The 25,419-nt window shown below is 47.6% G+C and overlaps 1 protein-coding gene across 3 annotated transcripts in view; it reads right to left on the reverse strand.

Moving 5' to 3' along the window:
• Window positions 1-10,302: 10,302 nt before the first annotated feature.
• LOC310760709 (uncharacterized protein) overlaps window positions 10,303-25,419 on the reverse strand; it is a 60,245-nt gene continuing 45,128 nt past the window's right edge. For 2 of the 3 annotated variants that reach the window (XM_083609764.1, XM_083609762.1), the window contains 2 exons: window positions 14,391-14,517; window positions 10,303-12,381 (listed from right to left, as the gene is read on the reverse strand). In XM_083609764.1, coding sequence (XP_083465890.1) covers window positions 10,694-12,381; window positions 14,391-14,517 — 1,815 coding nt within the window. In that variant the 3' untranslated portion in view covers window positions 10,303-10,693. Of the gene's footprint in view, window positions 12,382-14,390; window positions 14,518-16,601; window positions 16,685-17,351; window positions 17,434-17,635; window positions 18,129-19,400; window positions 19,517-25,419 lie in introns of those variants that run through there. The other variant, XM_083609763.1, reaches the window with a different exon arrangement.

The raw sequence follows: 25,419 nt of genomic DNA on the forward strand, positions 1-25,419 counted from the left end.
AAATGCTCAGTTTTTCTAGACTGCAATACCTGCAAGGAGTCTAAAAGTGGGGGTCCTATCCTGAAAGTACTAGAATTAGCAAGAGGCCATTTGCTTTAGTACACTCAGACCTTTGTGGGCCATTTGCATAGTCTGAAGGAGGAGCAAAGTTTTTTTTTGGTTCTTGTGGATGATTATAGCCGGTATACTCGGGTATACTTGTTAAAACACAAAAGTGAAACTGGTCAACTGATTAAAAATTGGGTCAACTATATAGAAAGGCAGTTTCCCTACAAAGTTACCCAGTTGCAGAGTGACAGTGGAGGCGAATTCATGGCTGAAGCCCTCCAGGTCTGGTTGAAAAAGCGTGGTATTAGTCACCGTAAATCGTGTCCTTTTTCGCCTGAAGAAAATTCAGTTGCAGAACGCAAGATAAGGTCTTTGCAAACAATGCTAGATTCTCTGCTAAGTGATTCTGGCTTATCCAGGAAGCTTTTGGGGGAAGCAATTCTGTGTGCTAACTACATACAGAACAGATTGTTTCATTCTACCATAAACAATACCCCTCATTTTTTGCTTTATGGGGAAAAAACCTTTTTAGACCATGTTAAAACTTTTGGTTGCTGGGCTTGGGTTCACATCCCAAAAGGACAGAGAAGGAAAGGAGAACCCAAGGCAAAGAAACTTAGGTTTGTTGGCTATCAAACTTGGTCAAAGGGGTATCGTTTTGCATGAGGGCGTGGCAGAGTTGTGATATCAAGACATGTAGTTTTGTGAGCAAGATAGTTGGGCTCGTTTACATGGAAATTCAGAAGTTGTTTTATCTTCTGATGATACAGATAAATTTGTGAAATCTGAGGAAGAAAAGTCACAAATTAAAGAAGGTTCTGAAAGTGGTAGTGATGAGGAATCAGAGGATGAGGGTTCCAGTACACAATCTCCTAAAGCTGAACCAATTTCTCCTGAGCAAGATGAATCAGGAGGGGAAGATAGTTCAGAGGGGGAGAATGTTCAAGTTAGAAGATCACAAAGAAGCAATAAGGGGGTACCTCCAGAAAGGTTTACTATACAAGAAGTTAAAACTGTTGCTGTGAAGAAAGAACCTTGTGATTATGAGGAGGTTTTAAAGCTACCACACCAGGAAATAGTAAGGTGGAAAAATGCAATGAAAGCAGAAATGAAATCTTTAGCAGAACCCAATGTGTTTACCATTGAGCCACTGCCAGAAGGAAAAAAGGCTGTGAGCTGTAGATGGGTGTATAAAATAAAACACTTGGCAGATGGTGGTGTTAAGTACAAAGCTAGGCTGGCAGCACGAGGCTTAACTCAAAGAAAAGGTGAAAGCTTTGATGAAACCTTTTCTCCTACTGCAAGGAGTGAAAGTGTACGCTTATTGCTAGCTCTTGCAGCACAATGTGGGTTTAAGGTAAACCATTTTGATATTGAAACAGCTTATCTTAACGCAAATCTGCAAGAAGAAATTTTTATTAATCAAGTGCCAGGTTTTGAGGCAGGTGAACAGAATTCTGTATATAGGCTGAACAAAGCAATTTATGGGCTTAAACAGTCAGCCAGAAATTGGAACGAATGTCTTGATAATGCTTTAAAAAATCTTGGCTTTAAGAGAAGCTTAGCTGATAACTGCTTGTACACTAAAGGAAAGGGTGATAAACAAGAATTATGTCTGTCTTATGTTGATGATTTGCTTTACTCTACAAAAAGTGACAAGCAAGTGGAAAAGTTTGCAGAACAACTAAGAAAGGAATTTAAAGTAAGAGATTTGGGTCCAGTAAAAAATTATCTCGGTCTAGAAACTCAAAGAACAAACGATGGAAGTTTTTTGTTGAGTCAAAAAGATAAAATAATGGAGTTACTTGAAAGAAACAATATGCAAAACAGCAAGGGAGTAAAAACCCCAATGGAAATAGGTTTTTTCAAGAATGAAGGAGAATGCACAGAAGCTGTAAATCCTGAAATGTACCATTCAATAGTTGGAAGTTTATTATACATTTCATTGTGGAGCAGACCAGATTTGAGTTATGCAGTTGGAATGTTGAGCAGACTAGTAAACTGTCCCACAGAAAATGCCTGAAAGGTTTAAAATGTATTTTCCGGTATTTAAAACAAACACTTGATTATTGTTTGAAATTACCATGTTCAGGGTGTACAAAATTGCAGTGTTATGTTGACAGCGATTGGGCCAACCTGCCTGATAGAAAATCAATTTCTGGAATGGTATTTCAATTTGGGGATTCCTTGATAGGTTGGAAGTCCAAAAAGCAAGGTATCTTGGCCACATCTTCAACAGAGGCTGAATACTGTGCTTTATCAGAGTTGTGTAATGAAATAAAATTTTATGTTCAGATCCTCAAGGATTTAGATATACAATGTGATTATCCAGTTCAAATATGGGAAGACAATCAAGCTGTAATAACTTTGGCTGGGTCTGAGCAGTTTAGAAACAAATCCAAACATTTAGAAATTAAATAACAAATTGTGGTTGAAAATGTGAACCAAAACCTGATAATGCTGAAGTATTGTGAGAGCATGCAAAATGTGGCTGATATATTTACAAAAGCACTAACTTTTGAGAAACATGCACAACTAGTGACAAAATTAGAATTGTTGTGTGTGATGTGTAAATATGTTCTGTATATGTTTAAAGTACTGTTGTTCCTGTTTCTGTTTGAATGAGAGGGGGTGTTAGGGGACATTCGGCACAGAAACATGTGTGTATACCTTTAAGAAGTTTCTGGGATTAATTGGCTGCAGCTGGCCGTTGCTATAAAAGAAAAAAGCTGAGTTTTGTAGCTTGCCTGCAGGAATAACACCCACCAGAGTTTGTGTTTATTTTGTTTGGTAATAAAGTCTTGGTTTTAGTTTGGGTTTTTACACCTATGTCTCCTGGAGTCACTCTGTACTCTGCCACTGGCTGGAAATCCCCCTCCAACCAAAGCGTAACATCACACATCATAGATATTGTGGTATTATGTATTCCACTATGTTCAAGTGATAATAATTCTACTTTCCATACATCATTAATAATCAGATAATCAGTTAATCTAAACCACTCAGAATAATCCGTATGCAGTATAGTTTCAAGATTTCCTTTTAAAAAAATAGAAATTTCAACACAATAGTTTCAACAAAAATACATCCTCCACATTGTCCCCCCTCCATTCCCCCCCTAAACAGAACACCCCCCTCCCACCCCCAGACTTCCCTCAGCTCCTTTCTCTGGTTTCTCAACACATATTTCTATCTGCATGTTATAAAATTGTAAAAATCCTCAAATTATCTATCTATATATTACAATAAAGAGTTTGTGAATATTTATTCAAAACCTGCCAAAGAGTCCAGTTCATTTTGTTGTTTCTTCAAATATTTCATAAAAGGTTCCCATTCGTCTTTGAAATCACAATTATGCTTCTCACGTAGTTTGTGTGTCAATTTTGCCAATTCCGCATAGTCCATTGGTTTTTCTTGCCACAGTTCTTTCATCAGGATTTCCTCATTCTTCCACCCTTGTGCTATCAAGACTCTTGCCGCTGTTGTCGCATACATAAAAATATTTTTAAATTTCTTTGGCAGGTCTTTTCCCGCAATCCCTAATAAGAAAGCTTCAGGCTTTTTCACAAATGTTGAATGGAACATTTTCTTTAGCTCATTATATATCATTTCCCAAAACATTTTAATTTTACTGTAATCCCACCACATATGATAAAAAGTCCCCCCTTTTTCCTTGCATTTCCAGCATAGGTTTCAGCCAGTTTTATACATTTTCCCTAAGTGTACTGGTGTTATATACCATCTGTACATCATTTTCATGTAATTTACTTTCAGTAGAGAACAATCTGTAAATTTTAAATCAATTTTCCATAACCTTTCCCAATCTTCCAGCATAATGTTATAGACTATGTCATGTGCCCATTTAATCATAGCTGCTTTCCCCTCTTCATCTTTCGTCTCCCATTCTAACAAAATACTGTATGCACCTTTCAGCAATTTTACTTTCCCTTCTAACACTTCTTTTTGAAATCTGGATGTCGTATAACTAAATCTTTTCTTGTTGTTTCTTTGTATGCTTCATATAATTGTCGGTAATGTAACCAACTCTGAAAATGGTCTTTTATTTCTTCATAATCTCTTAATTTCCATTTCCCATCTTGGTCCTTTAACAGATCAGTATATGTGAGCCACTTTCCTTTCTTTCCGAGTGGTTTGAGCAGTAAAGCTTCATGTGGTGAAAGCCACCAAGGAGTCTTTTGCTCCAATAAATCTTTATATCTCTCCCATACTCTCACTAATGATTTCCTGATTATATGATTGTAAAAGCCTCTGTGTATCTTCCCTTTCCCATACCATAAATATGCATGCCAACCAAATCTATTATCATGTCCTTCCAATTCCAATGCTTCCTGCTTCTCCAGCTTCATCCAGTCTCTGATCCATTCCAGGCAAGCAGCTTCATAATATAATTTAAGGTCTGGGAGGGCAAACCCGCCTCTATCCTTTACATCTGACAATATTTTATATTTTATCCTTAGCCTTTTGCCCCCCCCCCCCGATAAATTTAGAAATCTCCTTCTGCATTCAGCTTTCAGGATTACTGGAATTGACTGGAATAGAAATGGCATTTTTGGTAGCACATTCATTTTAATTGCTGCTATTTTTCCTAACAATGAGAGATTCATTCTGCTCCATATATCTAAATTTCTTTTAACCTCAAGCCAGATTTTTTCATAATTGTTTTTATATAAATTTATATTCCTTGATGTTAACCAAATCCCTAGATACTTAACCTTTTTATGGACTTCTAGCCTCCAGGCCTTCTATTATATTCAAGATGTTCCTTATATTCTCCTTCATTTGTCTACCTGGAAGAAATCCTGCCTGATCTTGATATATATACTCGTTCAGTATATTTTTTTAATCTGTTAGCTAATACGGTATCCCTTTCATGGATGAAGGGGTATCCCCTTCATGGATCACTGCCTTGCCATGGCGAAGGGGCTTTGACCAAAAGTGATCCACCTGGAGCAGGAACCGGCAAGCCATTCCAGTATCCCTGCCAAGAAAACTCCATGGACAAAGATAACAGGCATATAGAAGTTATGACACTGGAAGATGAGCCCCTCAGGTCAGAAGGCGTCCAACATGCTACTGAGGAAGAGCGGGGGACAGGTACAAGTAGATTCAGAGCTGATGGAGTGGCTGGGCCAAAGCCGAAAGGTCACTCAGTTGTGGACATGCCTGGAAGTGAAAGGAAAGTCCAATGCTGTAAAGAAAAATATTGCATAGGAACCTGGAATGTAAGAACCATGAATCTGGGTAAGTTGGATGTGGTCAAAAATGAGATGGCAAGAATAAATATTGACATCCTGGGCATCAGTGAACTAAAATGGACGGGAATGGGCGAATTCAGTTCGGATGACCATCATATCTACTACTGTGGGCAAGAATCCCGTAAAAGAAATGGAGTGGCCCTCATAGTCAACAAAAGAGTGGCGAAAGCTGTACTGGGATGCAATCTCAAAAATGATAGAATGATCTCAATACAAATCCAAGGCAGATCTTTTAACATCACAGTAATCCAAGTTTATGCACCAACTACTGGTGCTGAAGAAACTGAAATAGACCAGTTCTATGAAGACTTACAACACCTTATAGAAGTGACACCAAAGAAGGATGTTCTTCTCATTATAGGGGATTGGAATGCTAAAGTAGGGAGTCAAGAGATAAAAGGAACAACTGGCAAGTTTGGCCTTGGAGTTCAAAACGAAGCAGGGCAAAGGCTAATAGAGTTCTGCCAAGAGAACAAGCTGGTCATCACAAACACTCTTTTCCAACAACACAAGAGACGACTCTACACATGGACATCACCAGATGGGCAGCATCGAAATCAGATTGATTATATTCTCTGCAGTCAAAGATGGAGAAGCTCTATACAGTCAGCAAAAACAAGACCTAGAGCTGACTGTGGCTCAGATCATCAGCTTCTTATAGCAAAATTCAAGCTTAAACTGAAGAAAGTAGGAAAATCCACTGGGCCGGTAAGATACAATCTACCGTATCTTTCGCACGATTGGACGCACCGGACCATAGGGCGCACCTCGTTTTTTGGGGGGGGGGAAATGAATAAAAAAAATTTATTCCTCCCCCAGCCGCGGCTGCCGCCCCAAGCCTTGCGCACACCTGCCCGAAGCACGGGGCGCCCTCCGGAGGCCTCCGCATGCTTCGGGGTGCAGGCTGCCGCCCCAAGCCTCGCGCGCCCGTCGGGACCTCCCGCAGGGCGCGCAAGGCTTGCAGCCTGTCGCCCCAAGCACGGAGAGCCCTCCGGAGGCCTCCCCGTGCTTCGGGCGACAGGCTGCCGCCCCAAGCCTCGCGCGCCCGTCGGGACCTCCCGCCGGGCGCGCAAGGCTTGCAGACACTCGCCCCAAGCACGGAGAGCCCTCCGGAGGCCTCCCCGTGCTTCGGGTGACAGGCTGCCGCCCCAAGCCTCGCGCGCCCGTCGGGACCTCCCGCCGGGCGCGCAAGGCTTGCAGACACTCGCCCAAAGCACGGAGAGCCCTCCGGAGGCCTCCCCGTGCTTCGGGCGACAGGCTGCCGCCCCAAGCCTCGCGCGCCCGTCGGGACCTCCCGCCGGGCGCGCAAGGCTTGCAGACACTCGCCCGAAGCACGGAGAGCCCTCCGGAGGCCTCCCTGTGCTTCGGGTGACAGGCTGCCGCCCCAAGCCTCGCGCGCCCGTCGGGACCTCCCGCCGGGCACGCAAGGCTTGCAGACACTCGCCCCAAGCACGGAGAGCCCTCCGGAGGCCTCCCCGTGCTTCGGGCGACAGGCTGCCGCCCCAAGCCTCGCGCGCCCGTCGGGACCTCCCGCCGGGCGCGCAAGGCTTGCAGCCTGTCGCCCCAAGCACGGAGAGCCCTGGGGGGGCTCCCCGTGCTTCGGGTGACAGGCTGCCGCCCCAAGCCTCACGCGCTCGGCGGGACCTCCCGCCGGCGCGCAAGGCTTGCGGACACTTGCCGGGGCTGCAGGCTGCTGCCCGCAAGCCTTGTGAGCCCGCGGGAACTCCCGCCGGGCTTGCAAGGCTTGCAGATAGCTTCCTGAAGCCTGGAGAGCGAGAGGGGTCGGTGTGCACCGATGCCTCTCGCTCTCCAGGCTTCAGCGAAAGCCTGCATTCGCACCATAGGACGCACACACATTTCCCCTTCATTTTTGGAGGGGAAAAAGTGCGTCCTATGGTGCGAAAAATACGGTATGTCAAATCCCTTATGAATACACAGTGGAAGTGAGGAACAGGTTTAAGGATTTAGATTTGGTGGACAGAGTGCCTGAAGAACTATGGATGGAGGCTTGTAACATTATACAAGAGGCAGCAACTAAAACCATCCCAATGAAAAGGAAATGCAAGAAAGCAAAGTGGCTGTCCAACGAGGCCTTTCAAATAGCGGGGGAGAGAAGGCAAGCAAAATGCGAGGAAGATAGTGAAAGATACAGGAAATTGAATGCAGATTTCCAAAAAATAGCAAGGAGAGACAAGAAGGCCTTCTTAAACGAGCAATGCAAAGAATTAGAGGAAAACAATAGAATGGGAAAAACCAGAGATCTGTTCAAGAGAAGCAGAAGACATCAAGAAGAGGTGGCAAGAATACACAGAGGAATTATACCAGAAAGAGATGGATGTCTCGTACACCCCAGGTAGTGTGGTTGCTGAACTTGAGCCAGAGATCCTGGAGAGGGAAGTCAAATGGGCCTTAGAAAGCACTGCAAATAACAAGGCCAGTGGAAGTGGTGATATTCCAGCTGAACTATTTAAAATTTTAAAAGATGATGCTGTTAAGGTGCTACACTCAATATGCCAGCAAATTTGGAAAACCCAGCAGTGGCCAGAGGATTGGAGAAGATCCGTCTACATCCCAATTCCAAAGAAGGGCAGTGCCAAAGAATGCTCCAACTACCGCACAATAGCACTCATTTCACACGCTAGCAAGGTTATGCTTAAAATTCTACAAGGCAGGCTCAAGCAGTATGTGGACCGAGAACTCCCAGAAGTGCAAGCTGGATTTCGAAGGGGCAGAGGAACCAGAGACCAAATTGCAAACATGCACTGGATTATGGAGAAAGCTAGAGAGTTCCAGAAAGACATCTACTTCTGCTTTATTGACTATGCAAAAGCCTTTGACTGTGTCGACCACAGCAAACTATGGCAAGTTCTTAAAGAAATGGGAATGCCTGATCACCTCATCTGTCTCCTGAGAAATCTCTATGTGGGACAAGAAGCTACAGTTAGAACTGGATATGGAACAACTGATTGGTTCAAAATTGGAAAAGGAGTATGACAAGGCTGTATATTGTCTCCCTGCTTATTTAACTTATATGCAGAATTCATCATGCGAAAAGCTGGGCTGGATGAATCCCTAGCCGGAATTAAGATTGCCGGAAGAAATATCAACAACCTCAGGTATGCAGATGACACAACATTAATGGCAGAAAGTGAGGAGGAATTAAAAAACCTTTTAATGAGGGTGAAAGAGGAGAGCACAAAATATGGTCTGAAGCTCAACATCGAAAAAACGAAGATCATGGCCACTGGTCCCATAACCTCCTCGCAAATAGAAGGGGAAGAAATGGAGGCAGTGAGAGATTTTACTTTCTTGGGCTCCATGATCACTGCAGATGGTGACAGCAGCCACGAAATTAAAAGACGCCTGCTTCTTGGGAGAAAAGCACTGACAAACCTAGACAGCATCTTAAAAAGCAGAGACATCACCTTGCCAACAAAGGTCCGTATAGCTAAAGCTCTGGTTTTCCCAGTAGTGATGTATGGAAGTGAGAGCTGGACCATAAAGAAGGCTGATCGCCGAAGAATTGATGCTTTTGAATTATGGTGCTGGAGGAGACTCTTGAGAGTTCCATGGACTGCAAGAAGACCAAACCTCTCCATTCTGAAGGAAATCGGCCCTGAGTGCTCACTGGATGGACAGATCATGAAGCTGAGGCTCCAATACTTTGGCCACCTCATGAGAAGAGAAGACTCCCTGGAAAAGACCCTGATGTTGGGAAAGATGGAGGGCACAAGGAGAAGGGGATGACAGAGGAGGAGATGGTTGGACAGCGTTCTCGAAGCTACCAGCATGAGTTTGACCAAACTGCAGGAGGCAGTTTAGCATTGTTTAGCAGAGAGATAGGCTTGTAGTTTTTAATTTGCAGCAAATCTGTATCTTGTTTTGGAATTACTGTAATATAAGCCTCTTTCCATGTTTATGGAATTTCACCTGTATTCAATATTTCATTCATGACATCTTTCAATGGGTACTTTCAAGATTTCCTATTTGCACAAACATATTAGCATGATTACCTAATAATGCAATCTTTATATTTTCCAACAAATAGCCATTTGTTGCAAAGTAATAACAGAGATAGCTGTAGAAATTTATTTTAACGAATCCTTATGCACAAACAGCAAAGCATATAGGGTCTTATTTAAATGATCATATTGTTCCAGGCTTAAAGAAGCGGCAATAGCATGAAATCGGTATCCATTTTCAAAATCGTTTTAGGAACCTTGTGCTTCTTGTTTCTCACACACAGAGAAGCTTTGAGAACCCTCTTGATTTCACTGGAATAGGAAAGATCTTTCCACATCAGATCAATACTTTCTGTACTAAGAAATGCAAACTGACAAGTCTGACTCTATAGATATTCCCCTGGCTCTATAGATATTCTCCTCAAAGAGGAACAGAGCCAGTTCTCCCTCCATCCAACCCTCTCTCCCATCTCAAATCCAGCCCTCTCCAACTCTCTCCCTTTTATTTTTCTGCCCAAAGTCCTGGCTCCATCCCCTTCCCTCTGTCAAGGTAGCCAATCAGAGAGGCTCTGGCCCTCTGGTGGAATTCTCAGGCACTGCATCCCCAGACTCTGCTGTCCATCAAACCCCCGTCTTATATTGGTGCATCTGGTTCTTCCTGCCTAAGTGCAAAGCTTTACTTTTCTCCCTACTGAAATTCACTTTGTGAGCTTGGGCCCGGTTCTCCAACCCGTTAAGGTCATTTTGAATCCCAATTCTGTCTTTTGTGGCATTAGCTGCTTCTCCCAGTTTGGTTCACCATAAAATTTCATCAGCATCCCCTGAATTCCCCCACCCAATTTTTTTTATAAAGAAGTTGAGGAACAACGGGCCCATGACAAAAGCCTGTGGCACCTCACTTGTCACTTCATCCCAGGATGACGAAGAACCATTACTGAAATCTTCGGATGAAGGGCAAAACATAACTTTTATAAATAATAAAAAGGATATCAACAAGTTGAAACATGTACAGAGGATGGCAACCAAGAATCTATTGATTGATTGATTGATTGAATTTGTAAACCACCCTATTCCCACAGGTCTCAGAGAGTTCACAACATAAAATCACACTATAAAAACACCAAATACACAATAAAACTATAAACAATGGAAGATAGAGCAAACCTTTTCTTCTTCCTGTTCCAGAGGGTGGGACATCAACCAATGACTTCAAGCTAAAAGAACAGAGATTTCTGACTAAACATGAGGAAGAACTTTTGACAGCAAAAGCTGTTAGTAGAGTGGACTCCCTTGGAAGGTGATGGGATCTCCATCCTTTGAGGTTTTATGAAGTTGGATGGTCCCCTGTCATGGATGCTTTAGTTGCGATGCCTGCTTCACAGGGGGTGGACTAGATTACACCAGAGGTCACATCCAACTCCACAATTCTACGATCCTCTGATTCTCCTCACTATGAGTTTTTTGATGAAAAGTGAGATTGGATCTCCGACAGAAGCTCTTTCCACATTCCACGCACTGATAGGGTTTCTCCCCTGTATGAATTCTGTGATGGGAAGTGAGAGAGGAGCTGATACTGAAGCTCTTTCCACATTCAAAGCACTGATATGGTTTATCCCCTGTATGAATTCTTTGATGGGAAGTGAGATTGGAGCTCTTCCTGAAGCTCTTTCCACATTCCATGCACTGATAGGGTTTCTCCCCTGTATGAATTCTTTCATGGGAAGTGAGAGAGGAGCTGATACTGAAGCTCTTTCCACATTCAATGCACTGATATGGTTTCTCCCCTGTATGATTTCTTTGATGGGAAGTGAGAGAGGAGCTATCTTTGAAGCTCTTTCCACATTCCACACACTGATAGGGTTTATCCCCTGTATGAATTCTGTGATGGGAAGTGAGAGAGGAGCTGGTACTGAAGCTCTTTCCACATTCCATGCACTGATAGGGTTTCTCCCCTGTATGAATTCTTTCATGGGAAGTGAGAGAGGAGCTGGTACTGAAGCTCTTTCCACATTCCATGCACTGATAGGGTTTCTCCCCTGTATGAAATATTTGATGGGAAGTGAGACTGCCGTTCTGACTAAAGCTCTTTCCACATTCCAAGCACTGAAAGGGTTTCTCCCCTGTATGAATTCTTTGATGGGAAGTGAGAGAGGAGCTGTTAGTGAAGCTCTTTCCACATTCCACACACTGATAGGGTTTCTGCCCTGTATGAATTCTTCTATGGGAAGTGAGACTGGAGCTGGTACTGAAGCTCTTTCCACATTCCACACACTGATAGGGTTTCTCCCCTGTATGAATTCTTTGATGGGAAGTGAGATTGGAGCTGGTACTGAAGCTCTTTCCACATTCCACGCACTGATAGGGTTTCTCCCCTGTATGAATTCTTTGATGGGAAGTGAGAGAGGAGTTATGAGTGAAGCCTTTTCCACATTCCACACACTGATAGGGATTTTCCCCTGTATGAATTCTTTGATGGAAAGTGAGAGAGGAGCTCTGACTGAAGCTCTTTCCACATTCCACACACTGATACGGTTTCTCCCCTGTATGAATTCTCTGATGGGAAGTGAGACTGCCGTTCTGACTAAAGCTCTTTCCACATTCCAAGCACTGAAAGGGTTTCTCCCCTGTATGAATTCTCTGATGGGAAGTGAGATTGGAGCTATGAGTGAAGCTCTTTCCACATTCCACACACTGATATGGTTTCTCCCCTGTATGAATTCTTTGATGGGTGGTGAGAGTGCTTTTGTTACGGAAGCTCTTTCCACACTCTTGACACTCAAATGGTTTCTCTCCACTGTGAATCGTCTGATGTACTAGGAAATCTCTTTTCACAGTAAAGCTCTTTCCACATTCCACACACTGATAGGGTTTCTCCCCTGTATGAATTCTTTGATGGAAAGTGAGACTATTTCTGTAACGGAAGCTCTTTCCACATTCCATGCACTGATAGGGTTTCTTTTCAATGATAATTCTTTGTTGGAAAGTGTAATGGGAGCTCTGACTGCAGCTCTCTCCACACTCCAAATTTTTACCTTGCTTCTCTCTGGGGATTTTGTCTTGATCACCCTTTTTCTTGATTTCCAATTCTTCACAATCTGCAATGGAAACAGAAAGGGATTAGAGACTCAGGAACCAATGCAGGCCCCAGTTATCGAAAGATGCTAATTGAATTTGTGCTAGAGGAAGAAGTACCGTATTTTTCGCCCTATAGGACACACTTTTTCCCCTCCAAAAATGAAGGGGAAATGTGTGTGCGTCCTATGGGACGAATGCAGGCTTTCGCTGAAGCCTGGAGAGCGAGAGGGGTCGGTGCGCTATCCGCAAGCCTTCAGAGCCCGCGGGAGATCCTGCGGGCTCCGAAAGCTTGCGGATAGCAGCCTGTTCTGGGGGCTGGGGTTGCAAATAATTCCCCCCCTTTATTTCCCCCCCCAAAAAAACTAGGTGTGCCCTATGGGCCAGTGCGCCCTATAGGGCGAAAAAAACAGTAAATGGAGTAGGGTGTGTGTTCATTACCATTGTTGTTTGCCATTAACCGACATAATTACTATTAGATTTTGATTGATTATTAATGTGGCTTTGTTTGATATAAGTTGTTCATTTTAAAGTTATTGTACTTTTTATATTGGATCAGAACATTATTATTGTTTCATGTTTTTCTGTGTTGGAGGCTAAACTAAAAATGTGGCAACTGTGTCCCTGAAGGACATTTTGGACTCACAGCTGTCCATGGAGGCACAGGCCAATTTTGTATCCAGGGCACCTGCCTACCAGCTCCATCTGGTACACCAGCTGAGACCCTACCTGCCCAAGGACTTTCTCGCCAGAGTGGTGCATGCTCTGGTTATCTCCCGCTTGGACTACTGCAATGCACTCTACGTGGGGCTACCTTTGAAGGTGACCCGGAAACTACAACTAATCCAGAATGCGGCAGCTAGACTGGTGACTGGGAGGGGCCATCGAGACCACATAACACCAGACCTACATTAGCTCCCAGTATGTTTTCGAGTAGAATTCAAAGTGTTTGTGCTGACCTTTAAGGCCCTAAACCATGAGTAGGCAAACTAAGGCCTGGGTCCAATCGCCTTCTAAATTCGGCCCGTGGATAGGAATCAGTGTGTTTTGATATGAGTAGAATGTGTCCTTTTATTTAAAATTCAACTCTGGGTTATTTGTGGGGCATAGGAATTCGTCCCCCCCCCCCCCGTCAAAATATAGTCCGGCCCCCAACAAGGTTTGAAGGACAGTGGACCGGCCCCTTGCTGAAAAAGTTTGCTGACCCCTGCCCTAAACGCTCTTGCCCAGTACACACACACACACACACACAAAAAAAATCTCCACCCCCATCATTCAGTCCTGACACTGAGATCCAGCTCCGAGTGCCTTCTGGCGGTTCTCTGCCTGCAAGAAGTGAGGCTGCAGGGAACCAGACAAAGGGCCTTCTCAGTGGTGGCACCTGCCCTGTGGAACACACTTCCGTCAGATGTCAAGGAAATAAACATCTATCAGACTTTTAGAAGACATCTGAAGCCAGCCCTGTTTAGGGAATTGTCAAAGTTTGATGTTTTGTCGTGCTTGTAATATTCTGTTGGGAGCCGCCCAGAGTGGCTGGGGAAACCCAGCCAGATGGGCAAGGTATAAACAAATTTTTTATTATTATTATTATTATTATTATTATTATTATTATTATTATCATTATCTGAGATTCGAAAAGCCTGCCTCTTCTCTGGGATGGATTTTGTTTGGCCCAGTCATGGCTTCCCCTCTATCCACAATGTCAGTTGTCTCTTTGGGTCAACCCAAGATGGACAGGAGCAAAAACAAAAACAGAAAACCTGACAGAAGCTACTTATCTTTCCTCACAACTCTGAAGCTGACATTTAAGATGCCTGGGCAGTTCAGACCAGGCCAATAGTGGTAGAAGGAGGCAGAACTGGAGGAAGATTGTTCACAGAAAAGACTGTAATTTGCTACTTTTTGTGGGGGTGTTAGGTTCCCAGGTGTTGTAGGGGGCGCTGCTGAGCTCTGTGAAAATATATGAGGTTCGTCACATAGAGGTATTTTTTGAATTTCCAGGCTGATATGACAATCCCACAGGGAGCCTTACCAAGAGAGGCCACGATCCCACGATCCTCCTCCATGATGTCCTTATGCAGAGCTCTCTGGTCAGGATCCAGCAATGCCCACTCCTCGTCCGTGAAACGAACAGCGACATCTTCAAAGCACACTGGACCCTAAAAGAAAAAGGGAAATGTCTGTCGGAATGCAAGCCTTAATCAGTCAGAGGAATTGGCCACTCTCCAGGTGCCCGGCTTGGATTCCTTGTTGATCTCCCCCGTCAGCGACTCCCGGCAAGACAAGGCGAGATTCCGGCGATCCTCCACAAACGTGAGAAGGACACACCTTCCCTCCCCCATCCCCAGGGAGGGGAGAGAGACAGACAGAAATGTATTTACATGCCTTTATTTCTGTCTTTCAGCAGTACAGAGAAAACATGTCTGCACTCTCTTTTCAGCAACAGCAGAGAGCGAAAAACTCCTCCCATGTACTTCCAGTACAGGGTCATGTGACATTCTGAGCTAACATCCGGTGCTCAGTGCACATAATAGACTGTCCCTTGTTCCCACGGTACAGTCCCAAAACATCAACATCCTGTTTGGCTTTCCAGCCATCTGGAGCACTCAGCTGCATTGCTCCTTTTTCGTAACAATGTCCTCCTCTGAGACAGCAGAAATATGATCTGCTACACAATGCTCTGTTGATTCCTTCCTGTAAATTGTGGTGTTGTTTCAATAGGATTGCTTTGCTGCACATTTTAAATATGGATGCTTATTTTATTCTGCATTTTAATTATGGGTGTTCATCTTTGTCCAAATAGGTGTTACTCCGCCTTGTGTTTTTCAAGTCATTCTGCCTTCACAAGCGTTCCAGTTTGCCTGATGGAAGGATCCACATTCTCCTCTCCTTGTGAGCTGTTCTGGGAAGGTTCCCTCCCAATGCCCTAGAGCCAAATTCCAGGGGTTCATGGGGGCATGGAGAGGGGGAGGAATGGGGGGGGGCTGGTTAGTTGAACCCAGGCCACTATTTGTTCTCATTTGTCCACTGCTTAGAAGCCAATTTTAGCATTCAGTGATCAATCTAGAAATAAAATAAGCCTATTTTGGATGGCCATCTGTCTTGGATGATCTAGCAGAGATTCCTGCAGTGCAGGGGGTCTCCTGGGTCTGAGAGACAAGCAGGGAGGGTGGCTTCTGGCAGAAGGAGAGGGAGCCCCCGGTGGCTCCTCCTTATCCTGACTCACCTCTGCCTGTCGCCCTCCCTCCCCCCACTTGCCTCCTTCCTCTTCTGCCTCTGATTCTGCACTGCACTCTGCCACAGAGTCTCCCAGCTCACTAAGCCTTGTTACCCCTTCAGCTTCTGACACCTCCTCTTCCCAGGCTTCTGTAGGGATCAGCTGGGATTACCATGAGGAATTATAAAAAATACATCAAGCCATTGTGTCCACGATGAAAGCATTGTGTTGACTGGGCTTGATACATTGACAATAATTTCTGACCAAATTTCTGACCAAATGCATCTCTGGCCATTTCCTCTACTGCCCATTTCTCTCTGCTTCACAAGTCAACATACACAGCCCAGTTGCTTAGCCAGGCAGGCATCCTGGGTCATGAAAGATAGTGGACAAGCTTCTTTGATGTAGCTTTCTGATATGTTGATCTTAGGGCCTGGAAATAGCTTCACAGGAAGGTGATAAAGATGCCTATCTCCTTGCCATCCTTCCATCCTCTCCTATTTACTCCTGTTTATGATCTCCGGAGTTTCTCTAGTCCTCTTTTATTTAGTCTCAGATTATGTATGCATGCTCAGAGTAGTAGTCTTTGTAGTTAAAATAATTTCTTTTGATCTAACTTTGTCCCCACGTGGGTTTGTTGAAATGCTCAGAAGAAATCTGATTGGTTCTTTCGAACACTCGGTAAAAAGCTTTTTTGTGAATAAAACTACCTGGGCCAGGGGCTGCATATGGATAAGCACAGAGAGACACGATTATACGCACCCTTCCCAGAGTCTTGCTGGTTCAAGTCTCTGTGTGTATTCTTATTAATCAGATTCAATCCTTCCTTTACTTTGTGAACGCAACAGCTTCTCCCTCTTCTCCCTCTGACCGCCCATCCTTCCTCCACCTTCACTCCTTGGGCTCTGAGCCATCTTCCCTTCCTGGTTCCCCGGCTGCTTCCTCCCACCATTCCTCTGTGCCCAACCAGTCCATGACACTGTTCCATCCCTCGGTCTCTGTCCCCACAAGGCAGCTTCCCCTGACCTGATCTGGTTCCACAGCCGCTGCTTCCCTTCTGCCCCCATGAAAAGATGGATCAGGAGGTCTTGCTGGCATCCTTCTGCCACCTGCAAGAGAAAAAAGGTAAGCAGGACGCCAGGAGTGCCTGATTCTCTCACAGGTGAAACAGGGCATCTCTAACTGCAGATGGGCCTTTGAGAAAGACTTACCTGCTGAGAGCATTTGGAGGTTTGTGCCCATTTCATTAGTTGTGCAAAAAGACATCTCCCTTCCTCTGGACCCTTGGTCCCAACTGTCTGTTGGGTGATAATGCCGAGGCTGCTACTTCCCCCGCAATGCAGCGTTGCCCCGGATCCATCACTCTGGTCTGCCATCACACTGATGTGGCTCAACTCCAGGGACATGAGCACACGACTAGCAGAGTTCAAACAGAAGCTTAGCCTTGAGGAGTAACATCTAAGCCTAATTTATTGCGCATAAAAACAAACCTAACAGAACAAAGAAAACATGATTCTCTCTCTGTCTTTCTTCCTCGGAGAGAAAACTGCAAAAGCAATACAGAGCGGAAACAGCATATCTCCCTTTCCGCTCACAAGACCCAATAATCAGTGCTGGAATATAAGTAGACATGTGACATGCAACAATCCCACACATCTGCAGCACGGGAGGAATGGAATTCTCAACACTGCCCCCCCCCCAACAAAAAGAAACCAAGATGAAAAGAATCCACAGATTAGTTGAAAAACCAACAGAAAAATACTCCTTCCTCCTTACCCAGTGGCCTCTCTCCTGTATCCAACAAAGGCCTCTCTGCCTCACAGAAATCCAGGTCCATTTCTCCACAATGATCCTTTTCCTGAAAAAGAAACAAGGATTCAAAAGAGAGAATGGCAAAAAATATTAGGAAGAGAATGACAAAGACAAAAAAATTAAGGGTGAGAGATCTCATTCCATGGATGCCTTCCCAGAAAAAGGATGGGCCAACAGCAGATCATTATGGGATGTTCTCCATCCTGTTTGGAGCCCCTTGGGAGTATCCAGAGGAAAGTCTCTCTCACCTGCTTCCTCTCCTCTGCCTGACTCAGGAGGAAACCTTCGGCCAGGGCCACCGCCTGGGAACTGGTCTCCGCTCCACAGTCCCTCACCCAGCTCTCCATCTCTGGTGGAAGGACAGCCAGGAACTGCTCCAAGATCACCAGGTCCAGCATCTCAGCTTTCGTGTGCCTTTCTGGCTTCAGCCACTGATGGTCAAGGTGGTAGAGTCGGCTGCATACCTCTCGGGGTCCTTTGGCCTCCAGGCAGTAGAACTGCCTCAACTGCTGGCTCTGCACCTCTGAGGGGAGGGTGTCCGCCTCACCCAGGATCTTCTGCACAGAGTTTTCCCAGAATCCCCCACTGCTTCCAGTTTGGATGGCATGGTGTCTCCCTGCTCTAGGGCCTGCTGAATCTTGCTCATCCACCTGTGCTCTCAGGAAGCCTCTGAGAGATCAGAAGGAACCCTTTGGTCTTCTGCCAAGTTCTGCCCGTCTAAATGAGAAGCTCTAGCAAATCCTACCAAGCAAACACATTGTTTTGTTACAGAATATGTAGGTCAGAAGAAGGAACAGGATGCTGAGCAAGCATGGATGAGTCTTGGAGGGAACCAGGGCTGGACTGCACCACAGCCCAAACCATGAGCTATCTTCAGAAGAAGAAGAAGGAGAAGGAGAAGGAGAAGAAGAAAGTAGACCCTAGCTGTCCTAGAAGGAAGATTGCAATGCAAAATGTGGAGGCAAGAGATTTCTGGGAGATGAATCAGCCTGGTTTCTCCTGCCTTCCAGTCAATGCATGAAGTCAGAACTGACTGACAAGGAAGTCATTTGTATCTTTTGAATAATGGATGCTTGGCTCTAGTGGGGGTCCTCACCCGGGGGTCCTCAGGAGGTGCTCTCCCCCCACCCCCATTCCCCTGCTTCTGTCTCCTTTTCTTGCACTTGGACTCTCTGCCACTCTCCAGAAAGACTCCTGGGATGGGGCCCCTTTTTCTTTGCTCTGAGGGCCAGGTATGTATCTGATCAACCCGCTGAGGGCCAAGTGGATGAGGCCAAAGACATCTCTCTTGAAATTTAGACTGGCAATTTATTATGATTATTCTATTAGATAGCTTAACACGAGGGGATTGCTGCAGTATTAGTATTCTATTAGATATCTTAACACACACACAGCCACTGATGCCAAGGTCCCTGGAGGCTCAGTGAGTAGCAGCGCCCATTTCCGGCTGCTTTGCCAGCAACAATCCCTTTGGAACAGAGAGGATGTGGTCCTGGGATGCCATGCTCTGGGTGCGAGGGGATTGCTGCAGTGGCCTCCGTGGGGAGCTGCCCTGGGAGACACTGGGAAACTGGTCCCCAATGCAGCAGCCAGACTCTGGGCTGGGATCCCTCTCTTTATCCCTGGCCTCTCTTTCCCAACTTTTCTTCCTTCCTCCCCGTTTTTTTTTTTTGGGGGGGGAGGCTAGTCCACCTCCTCGTCCAGCTTTGGAAAACCATTTGCAGATGTTCCCTCTGTTCTGCAGTGATGCTGAGCGATGTCACACAGAGTTAAAGTCCCAGGGACTCCTTTGTTTAAGAAGGGAGATTTCAGGGGAGTCAGTTTTTTCCGAAAGACCAAATGAGTTTGGGATCCTCTGATCTGCAGGAAGGAGAGCGTGGCAGACCTGGCCCCTCCCTGGCAGGAGCCTCTCCTCCCTGATCAGGCCCCCCAGGCACCCTCTCCTGCTGCAGCCCTGGGACCCCTCCCCCGTCTCCCCACTGCACCCTCTGGGGGGAGAGAGAGGAGACTCACCAGATCCCAGGAGGGGAGAGCGAGGCAGCCCTTGCAGGAGAGACACAAAGCAACACCCCCCCCTTCCTTGCAGGAAAGGACTGGGGAGGGAGGGGCCCTGGCTCTGCAGGACCTGGCCCCCCTTGCTTCCTGTCCTCTCTAGGAAGGCAGCCCAAGCCCAGCATGCCCATCTCTCCCCTCTGCGTTTTTCTTTCTTTTCCACTTCCAGAGATGCTTTTTGGGGGATGCCCCCCCACTTTCCTTTCCTTCTAGCGCAGTGATGGCGAACCTTTTAGGAACCGAGTCCTCAAACTGCAACCCCAAACCCATTGATTTTATCGCAAAGTGTCAACACGGCAATTTAACCTGCGTATCTCATTTTTCCTGTGTTTTCACGTTTCTTCTTTATGACTGCTGTTGTAATAAATAATACTTCATAAAAGTTATTGCATTACATTCCTCATTAAATTTTATTTCCATTGATACATGATTTTATGGTTTTTTTCTAAAAAAAAATGTTTAGGGTACTCTCATTTTGACTCAAGAAAATCACCACCGGGAGAAAAAAAATACAGTTCAAATCTGGGAAAATAAATACAGTGAATTTCTTCTCCCGTTAAATTCACAAAATGTTTAGGGGTATGCGTCCCCACAGAAAAAAAGCAGAAGAATTACAGACAGGGTTCTGTCTTGGGCCCGGTCTTATTCAACATCTTTATCAACGACTTGGATGATGGACTCAAGGGCATCCTGATCAAATTTGCAGATGACACCAAACTGGGAGGGGTGGCTAACACCCTAGAGGACAGGATCACACTTCAAAACGACCTTGACAGATTAGAGAACTGGGCCAAAACAAACAAGATGAATTTTAACAGGGAGAAATGTAAAGTATTGCACTTGGGCAAAAAAAAATGAGAGGCACAAATACAAGATGGGTGACACCTGGCTTGAGAGCAGTTCATGTGAAAAGGATCTAGGAGTCTTGGTTGACCACAAACTTGACATGAGCCAACAGTGTGACGCGGCAGCTAAAAAAGCCAATGCAATTCTGGGCTGCATCAATAGGAGTATAGCATCTAGATCAAGGGAAGTAATAGTGCCACTGTATTCTGCTCTGGTCAGACCTCACCTGGAGTACTGTGTCCAGTTCTGGGCACCACAGTTCAAGAAGGACACTGACAAACTGGAACGTGTCCAGAGGAGGGCAACCAAAATGGTCAAAGGCCTGGAAACGATGCCTTATGAGGAACGGCTAAGGGAGCTGGGCATGTTTAGCCTGGAGAAGAGGAGGTTAAGGGGTGATATGATAGCCATGTTCAAATATATAAAAGGATGTCACATAGAGGAGGGAGAAAGGTTGATTTCTGCTGCTCCAGAGAAGCGGACACGGAGCAATGGATCCAAACTACAAGAAAGAAGATTCCACCTAAACATTAGGAAGAACTTCCTGACAGTAAGAGCTGTTTGACAGTGGAATTTGCTGCCAAGGAGTGTGGTGGAGTCTCCTTCTTTGGAGGTCTTTAAGCAGAGGCTTGACAACCATATGTCAGGAGTGCTCTGATGGTGTTTCCTGCTTGGCAGGGGGTTGGACTCGATGGCCCTTGTGGTCTCTTCCAACTCTATGATTCTATGATTCTATGAAAACGCACTGCATAAGCAGCTGTGCACTCTTCTCATGCTCAGGTTGTACCATGTCAGTGGCAAATCGATTGAATTGTTCATCATGAGCCCAAATCGCGTTCCAGCATGCCACTGCTAAGTCCATATAAACCATGATTTGTGTTTGCCATGAACTGTCCCTCACATTGATAATAATAATAATAATAATAATAATAATAATAATAATAATAATAATAAAAAATTTATACCCCGCCCTCCCCAGCCAAGACCGGGCTCAGGGCGGCTAACACCAAATATAAAACAGTTGATTGATATGCAACTTAAAATACAACATTAAAATGCAGCCTCATTTCAGCAGAAACTCAAAAACTTTTTCTGGGATGAAAACGTCAAATCTTCACCAAGGCCAACTATCCAGTCTGGTCCTACATGGGCCAGAAAAAAGCCAGGGAAGTCCCCAAGTAGGAGTTCCCTCACAGAAGGAAAAAGGAAAAAAGAAAGAGAGAGAGGGGATCTAGTTGATTCCAAGCCAAAGGCCAGGCAGAACAACTCTGTCTTACAGGCCCTGCGGAAAGAAATCAGATCCTGCAGGGCCCTGGTCTCAGGAGACAGAGCGTTCCACCAGGCCGGAGCCAGCGCTGAAAAGGCCCTGGCTCTGGTTGAGGCTAATCTGACTTTATTATTGTTGGTGTTTTAATAGCTGAGTGAGCATTTCGTACTGGTCTCTTTTTGTGCTGTTTTCACAATGTTTTATGCTGTGTTTTCACAACATTTCTGCCAAGATTGTTTGATTGACTTGATGTTATCAGCCGCTCAGAGGATTTGGCCCAGGAGCGTCCAGAAACTGCATCCTCTTGGGCGAACCCCAGAGCTGAGCACGGCACAGAGTTCTGCATCTGCAATGGGACATCAGGATGCGGCCGGGAGCGAGTCCCTCTCAGCACAGAAGAGGGGTGGTCCAGGGCCCACTCCCTCTGGAAACCCCCAAAAGGAGACCTCTCCAAACTCGGCTCTCCTCCCCAGAACTGAACTGCTTGGAGAGCCTGGCGCTCGGCCTCCTGCCTGGGGTGGGCAGGCTCTGGCTGGCAGCCGCCTCTGCCTTCCTGCCTGGTGTGGGCAGGCTCTGGCTGGCAGGCACCTCTGCCTTCCTGCCTGGTGTGGGCAGGCTCTGGCTGGCAGGTGCCCCTGCCTTTCTGCCTGGTGTGGGCAGGCTCTGGCTGGCAGGCGCCTCTGCCTTCCTGCCTGGGGTGGGCAGGCTCTGGCTGGCAGGCACCTCTGCCTTCCTGCCTGGTGTGGGCAGGCTCTGGCTGGCAGGCACCTCTGCCTTCCTGCCTGGTGTGGGCAGGCTCTGGCTGGCAGGCACCTCTGCCTTCCTGCCTGGTGTGGGCAGGCTCTGGCTGGCAGGTGCCCCTGCCTTTCTGCCTGGGGTGGGCAGGCTCTGGCTGGCAGGCGCCTCTGCCTTCCTGCCTGGTGTGGACAGGCTCTGGCTGGCAGGCACCTCTGCCTTCCTGCCTGGTGTGGGCAGGCTCTGGCTGGCAGGCACCTCTGCCTTCCTGCCTGGTGTGGGCAGGCTCTGGCTGGCAGGCACCTCTGCCTTCCTGCCTGGTGTGGGCAGGCTCTGGCTGGCAGGTGCCCCTGCCTTTCTGCCTGGGGTGGGCAGGCTCTGGCTGGCAGGCGCCTCTGCCTTCCTGCCTGGTGTGGGCAGGCTCTGGCTGGCAGGCGCCTCTGCCTTCCCGCCTGCTGTGGGCAGGCTCTGGCTGGCAGGCGCCTCTCCGTTCCTGCCTGGTGTGGGCAGGCTCTGGCTGGCAGGCGCCTCTGCCTTCCCGCCTGCTGTGGGCAGGCTCTGGCTGGCAGGCGCCTCTCCGTTCCTGCCTGGTGTGGGCAGGCTCTGGCTGGCAGGCGCCTCTCCGTTCCTGCTTGGTGTGGGCAGGTTCTGGCTGGCAGGCGCCTCTGCGTTCCTGCTTGGTGTGGGCAGGCTCTGGCTGGCAGGTGCCTCTGCCTTCCTGCCTCGTGTGGGCAGGCTCTGGCTGGCAGGTGCCTCTGCGTTCCTGCCTCGTGTGGGCAGGCTCTGGCTGGCAGGCGCCTCTTCCCGCCACGCGCTCTCTCCTTCCCTGACCTTCCTCCTGGGGAGACTGGCAAAAAGCTCTGGCTCTCAGCCCCGGGCTCCTTCCTCCTCTGGGTAGCAGGAGCATATGGGGGGGTCTTTGCACCCCTGACCCTCTCCTCCCTGACTTGGGGTCCCCCCCTGCAGGACCAGATCAGGCCCCCCAGCATCCTCCCCTGCTGCAGCCCTGGGACCCCCACCAGATCCCAGACGGAGAGGAGACTCACCAGATCCCAGGAGGGGGCAGCGAGGCAGCCCTTGCAGGAGAGACACCCAAGCAGGGAAGGACTGGGGAGGGAGGGGCCTTGGCTCTGGAGAAGCTGCCCCCCCTTGCTTCCTGTCCTCTCTAGGAAGGCAGCTCGGTTCCCTTTAACCCTTGCAATGCCAAGTCCACCCACGCCTGTAGCCAGGCAGAACCTCAGATTTCCATGATTTTCTGTTATTTGCGATGGCTGTAGAGGGCCAGCTGCCCCCCTGGCGAGGCCACTGCCCGCCTCTCCTCTTGGCTGGGCCCTGAGCACCTCCCTGCCTTGGCCTGCAGCCCCATCTTCTCGCAGGCTTCCTTCCCCTCGGCTGCCCCGCCTAGGCGAGCCCGGAGGAGGAGGAGGAGGAGGAGGAGGAGGAGGAGGAGGAAAGAGCAGCTCGCCTTCCTCAGAGCAGCCTGCCAGCGGAGACACAGGCCGGCCGGAGGACTGGCCGCCTTTCTCGGGCTATTTCGGAGCGCTTTGGCCCAAGCTGCCTCTCAACTGCCGGATCAGCGGAAGCAGCCGCCTCCTCGCCCTCCCAGCCAATAGGCAGCCGAGCTTCCCGCAGTCCACAGTCGCCTGCCCAATCAGCAGACACGCCCGTCCCGCCCAAAAGCAGGGAGAATTCAGCGGGAGCCAGAAAAGGTCCTCTCACACGCGGGAAAGCAGATGGCTGACCTGAAGGTCTCAGGGTTAAACGCGGTTCTGCAGGCACAGCTTCCCTCCAGTTCAGTTGCTGCACTTCAGGGAGATGTTCAGGTTTCCAGAATAGGTGGTGAAAGGCTGAACTCTCTTTCTGCGGCTTCTCTCTCATCCCCTCAGTTATGAGGGGTCTTTCCGTGAGGTACTTTTGACACAGCCCAGCTTCCTTCTCAGTGAGGGGCCACTTTTCTCTTAGCAATCCCACTTCTGAGGTATTTTCCTTTGTATGCCAGACCCAGGGGATCCTCTCAGCCCTTGCCACGGACTCGGGAATCTCCTTTTCCTACAAGATCTCTCTCCTCCTGACTGGACAGAGACCCCAGAAGAAGAGGAGAGTCTTCCCACAGCTTCTCCCTCCAGCTTCACTCCCATCTGAATACTCCCTTCAGACCCTCAACATGGTCTCCCCATCTCAGCTGTGAGGCTCCTTCCTCTGGCTCCATAGATATTCTCCTCAGAGCGGAGGATCCACTCAGATCAGAGCCACTTCTCCCTCCCTCCACCCTCTTTTCTCATCCCCATCTTTTCTCGATCATCCCTCTCTGGCCCCTCCCTGGCAGGACCCTCTCCTCCCTGACTTGGGGTCCCCCCCCTGCAGGAGCAGATCAGGCCCCCCAGCATCCTCCCCTGCCCCAGCCCTGGGACCCCCACCAGATCCCAGAGAGAGAGGAGACTCACCAGATCCCAGGGAGACACCCAAGCAGGAAAGGACTGGGGGGGAGGGGCCTTGGCTCTGGAGGACCTGGCCCCCCCTTTCTTCCTGTCCTCTCTAGGAAGGCAGCTCAGTTCCCTTTAACCCTTGCCAAGCCGAGTCCGTCCCCCCCCCCCCCCCCGCTCAGCCCTCTCTCGCTTGGCAGAACCCCATACTATTATTATTTGTTATTGATTCAGGGGGGCAGCTGCCCCCTGGCTCCGCCAGTGCCCAGATATCCTTTTGGGGTTGAGGCTCTTGGGAAAAGGGCTTTGCCAGAGGCAAGGAAGCTCCTCCTAGAATTCAGGAGTGGAGAGATAGGAGGGGATCCCAGGGTCATCTAGTCCAACCCCCAGCAATGCAGGAATCTCAGCTAAAGCATCCATGGCAGATGGCCGTCCGATCTCTGCTGAGAAACCTCCAAGGAAGGAGAGTCCACCACCTCCCAAGGGAGACCTTTCCCCTGCCCAACTGCTCTTAGATGTCCCTCAAGGCAGCGGGTCCTGAGTTCTAGCCCTGCTGAAAGAATCGCACTGGCTGCCAAGGAGGAACCCAGCGAAGTTCAAAATAAATAAATCCTATTCTCATCATAAATGAGTAATACCTTTTAATGCTAATTAAAGCATTTCCTTTCCAGAAATGCTTAATTGCTAATTCATTGGACTGAAAATGGAT

The sequence above is a fragment of the Podarcis filfolensis genome, assembly GCF_964270895.1.
Source record: "Podarcis filfolensis genome assembly, chromosome: 4".
NCBI classification, from domain to species: Eukaryota; Metazoa; Chordata; class Lepidosauria; order Squamata; family Lacertidae; genus Podarcis; species Podarcis filfolensis.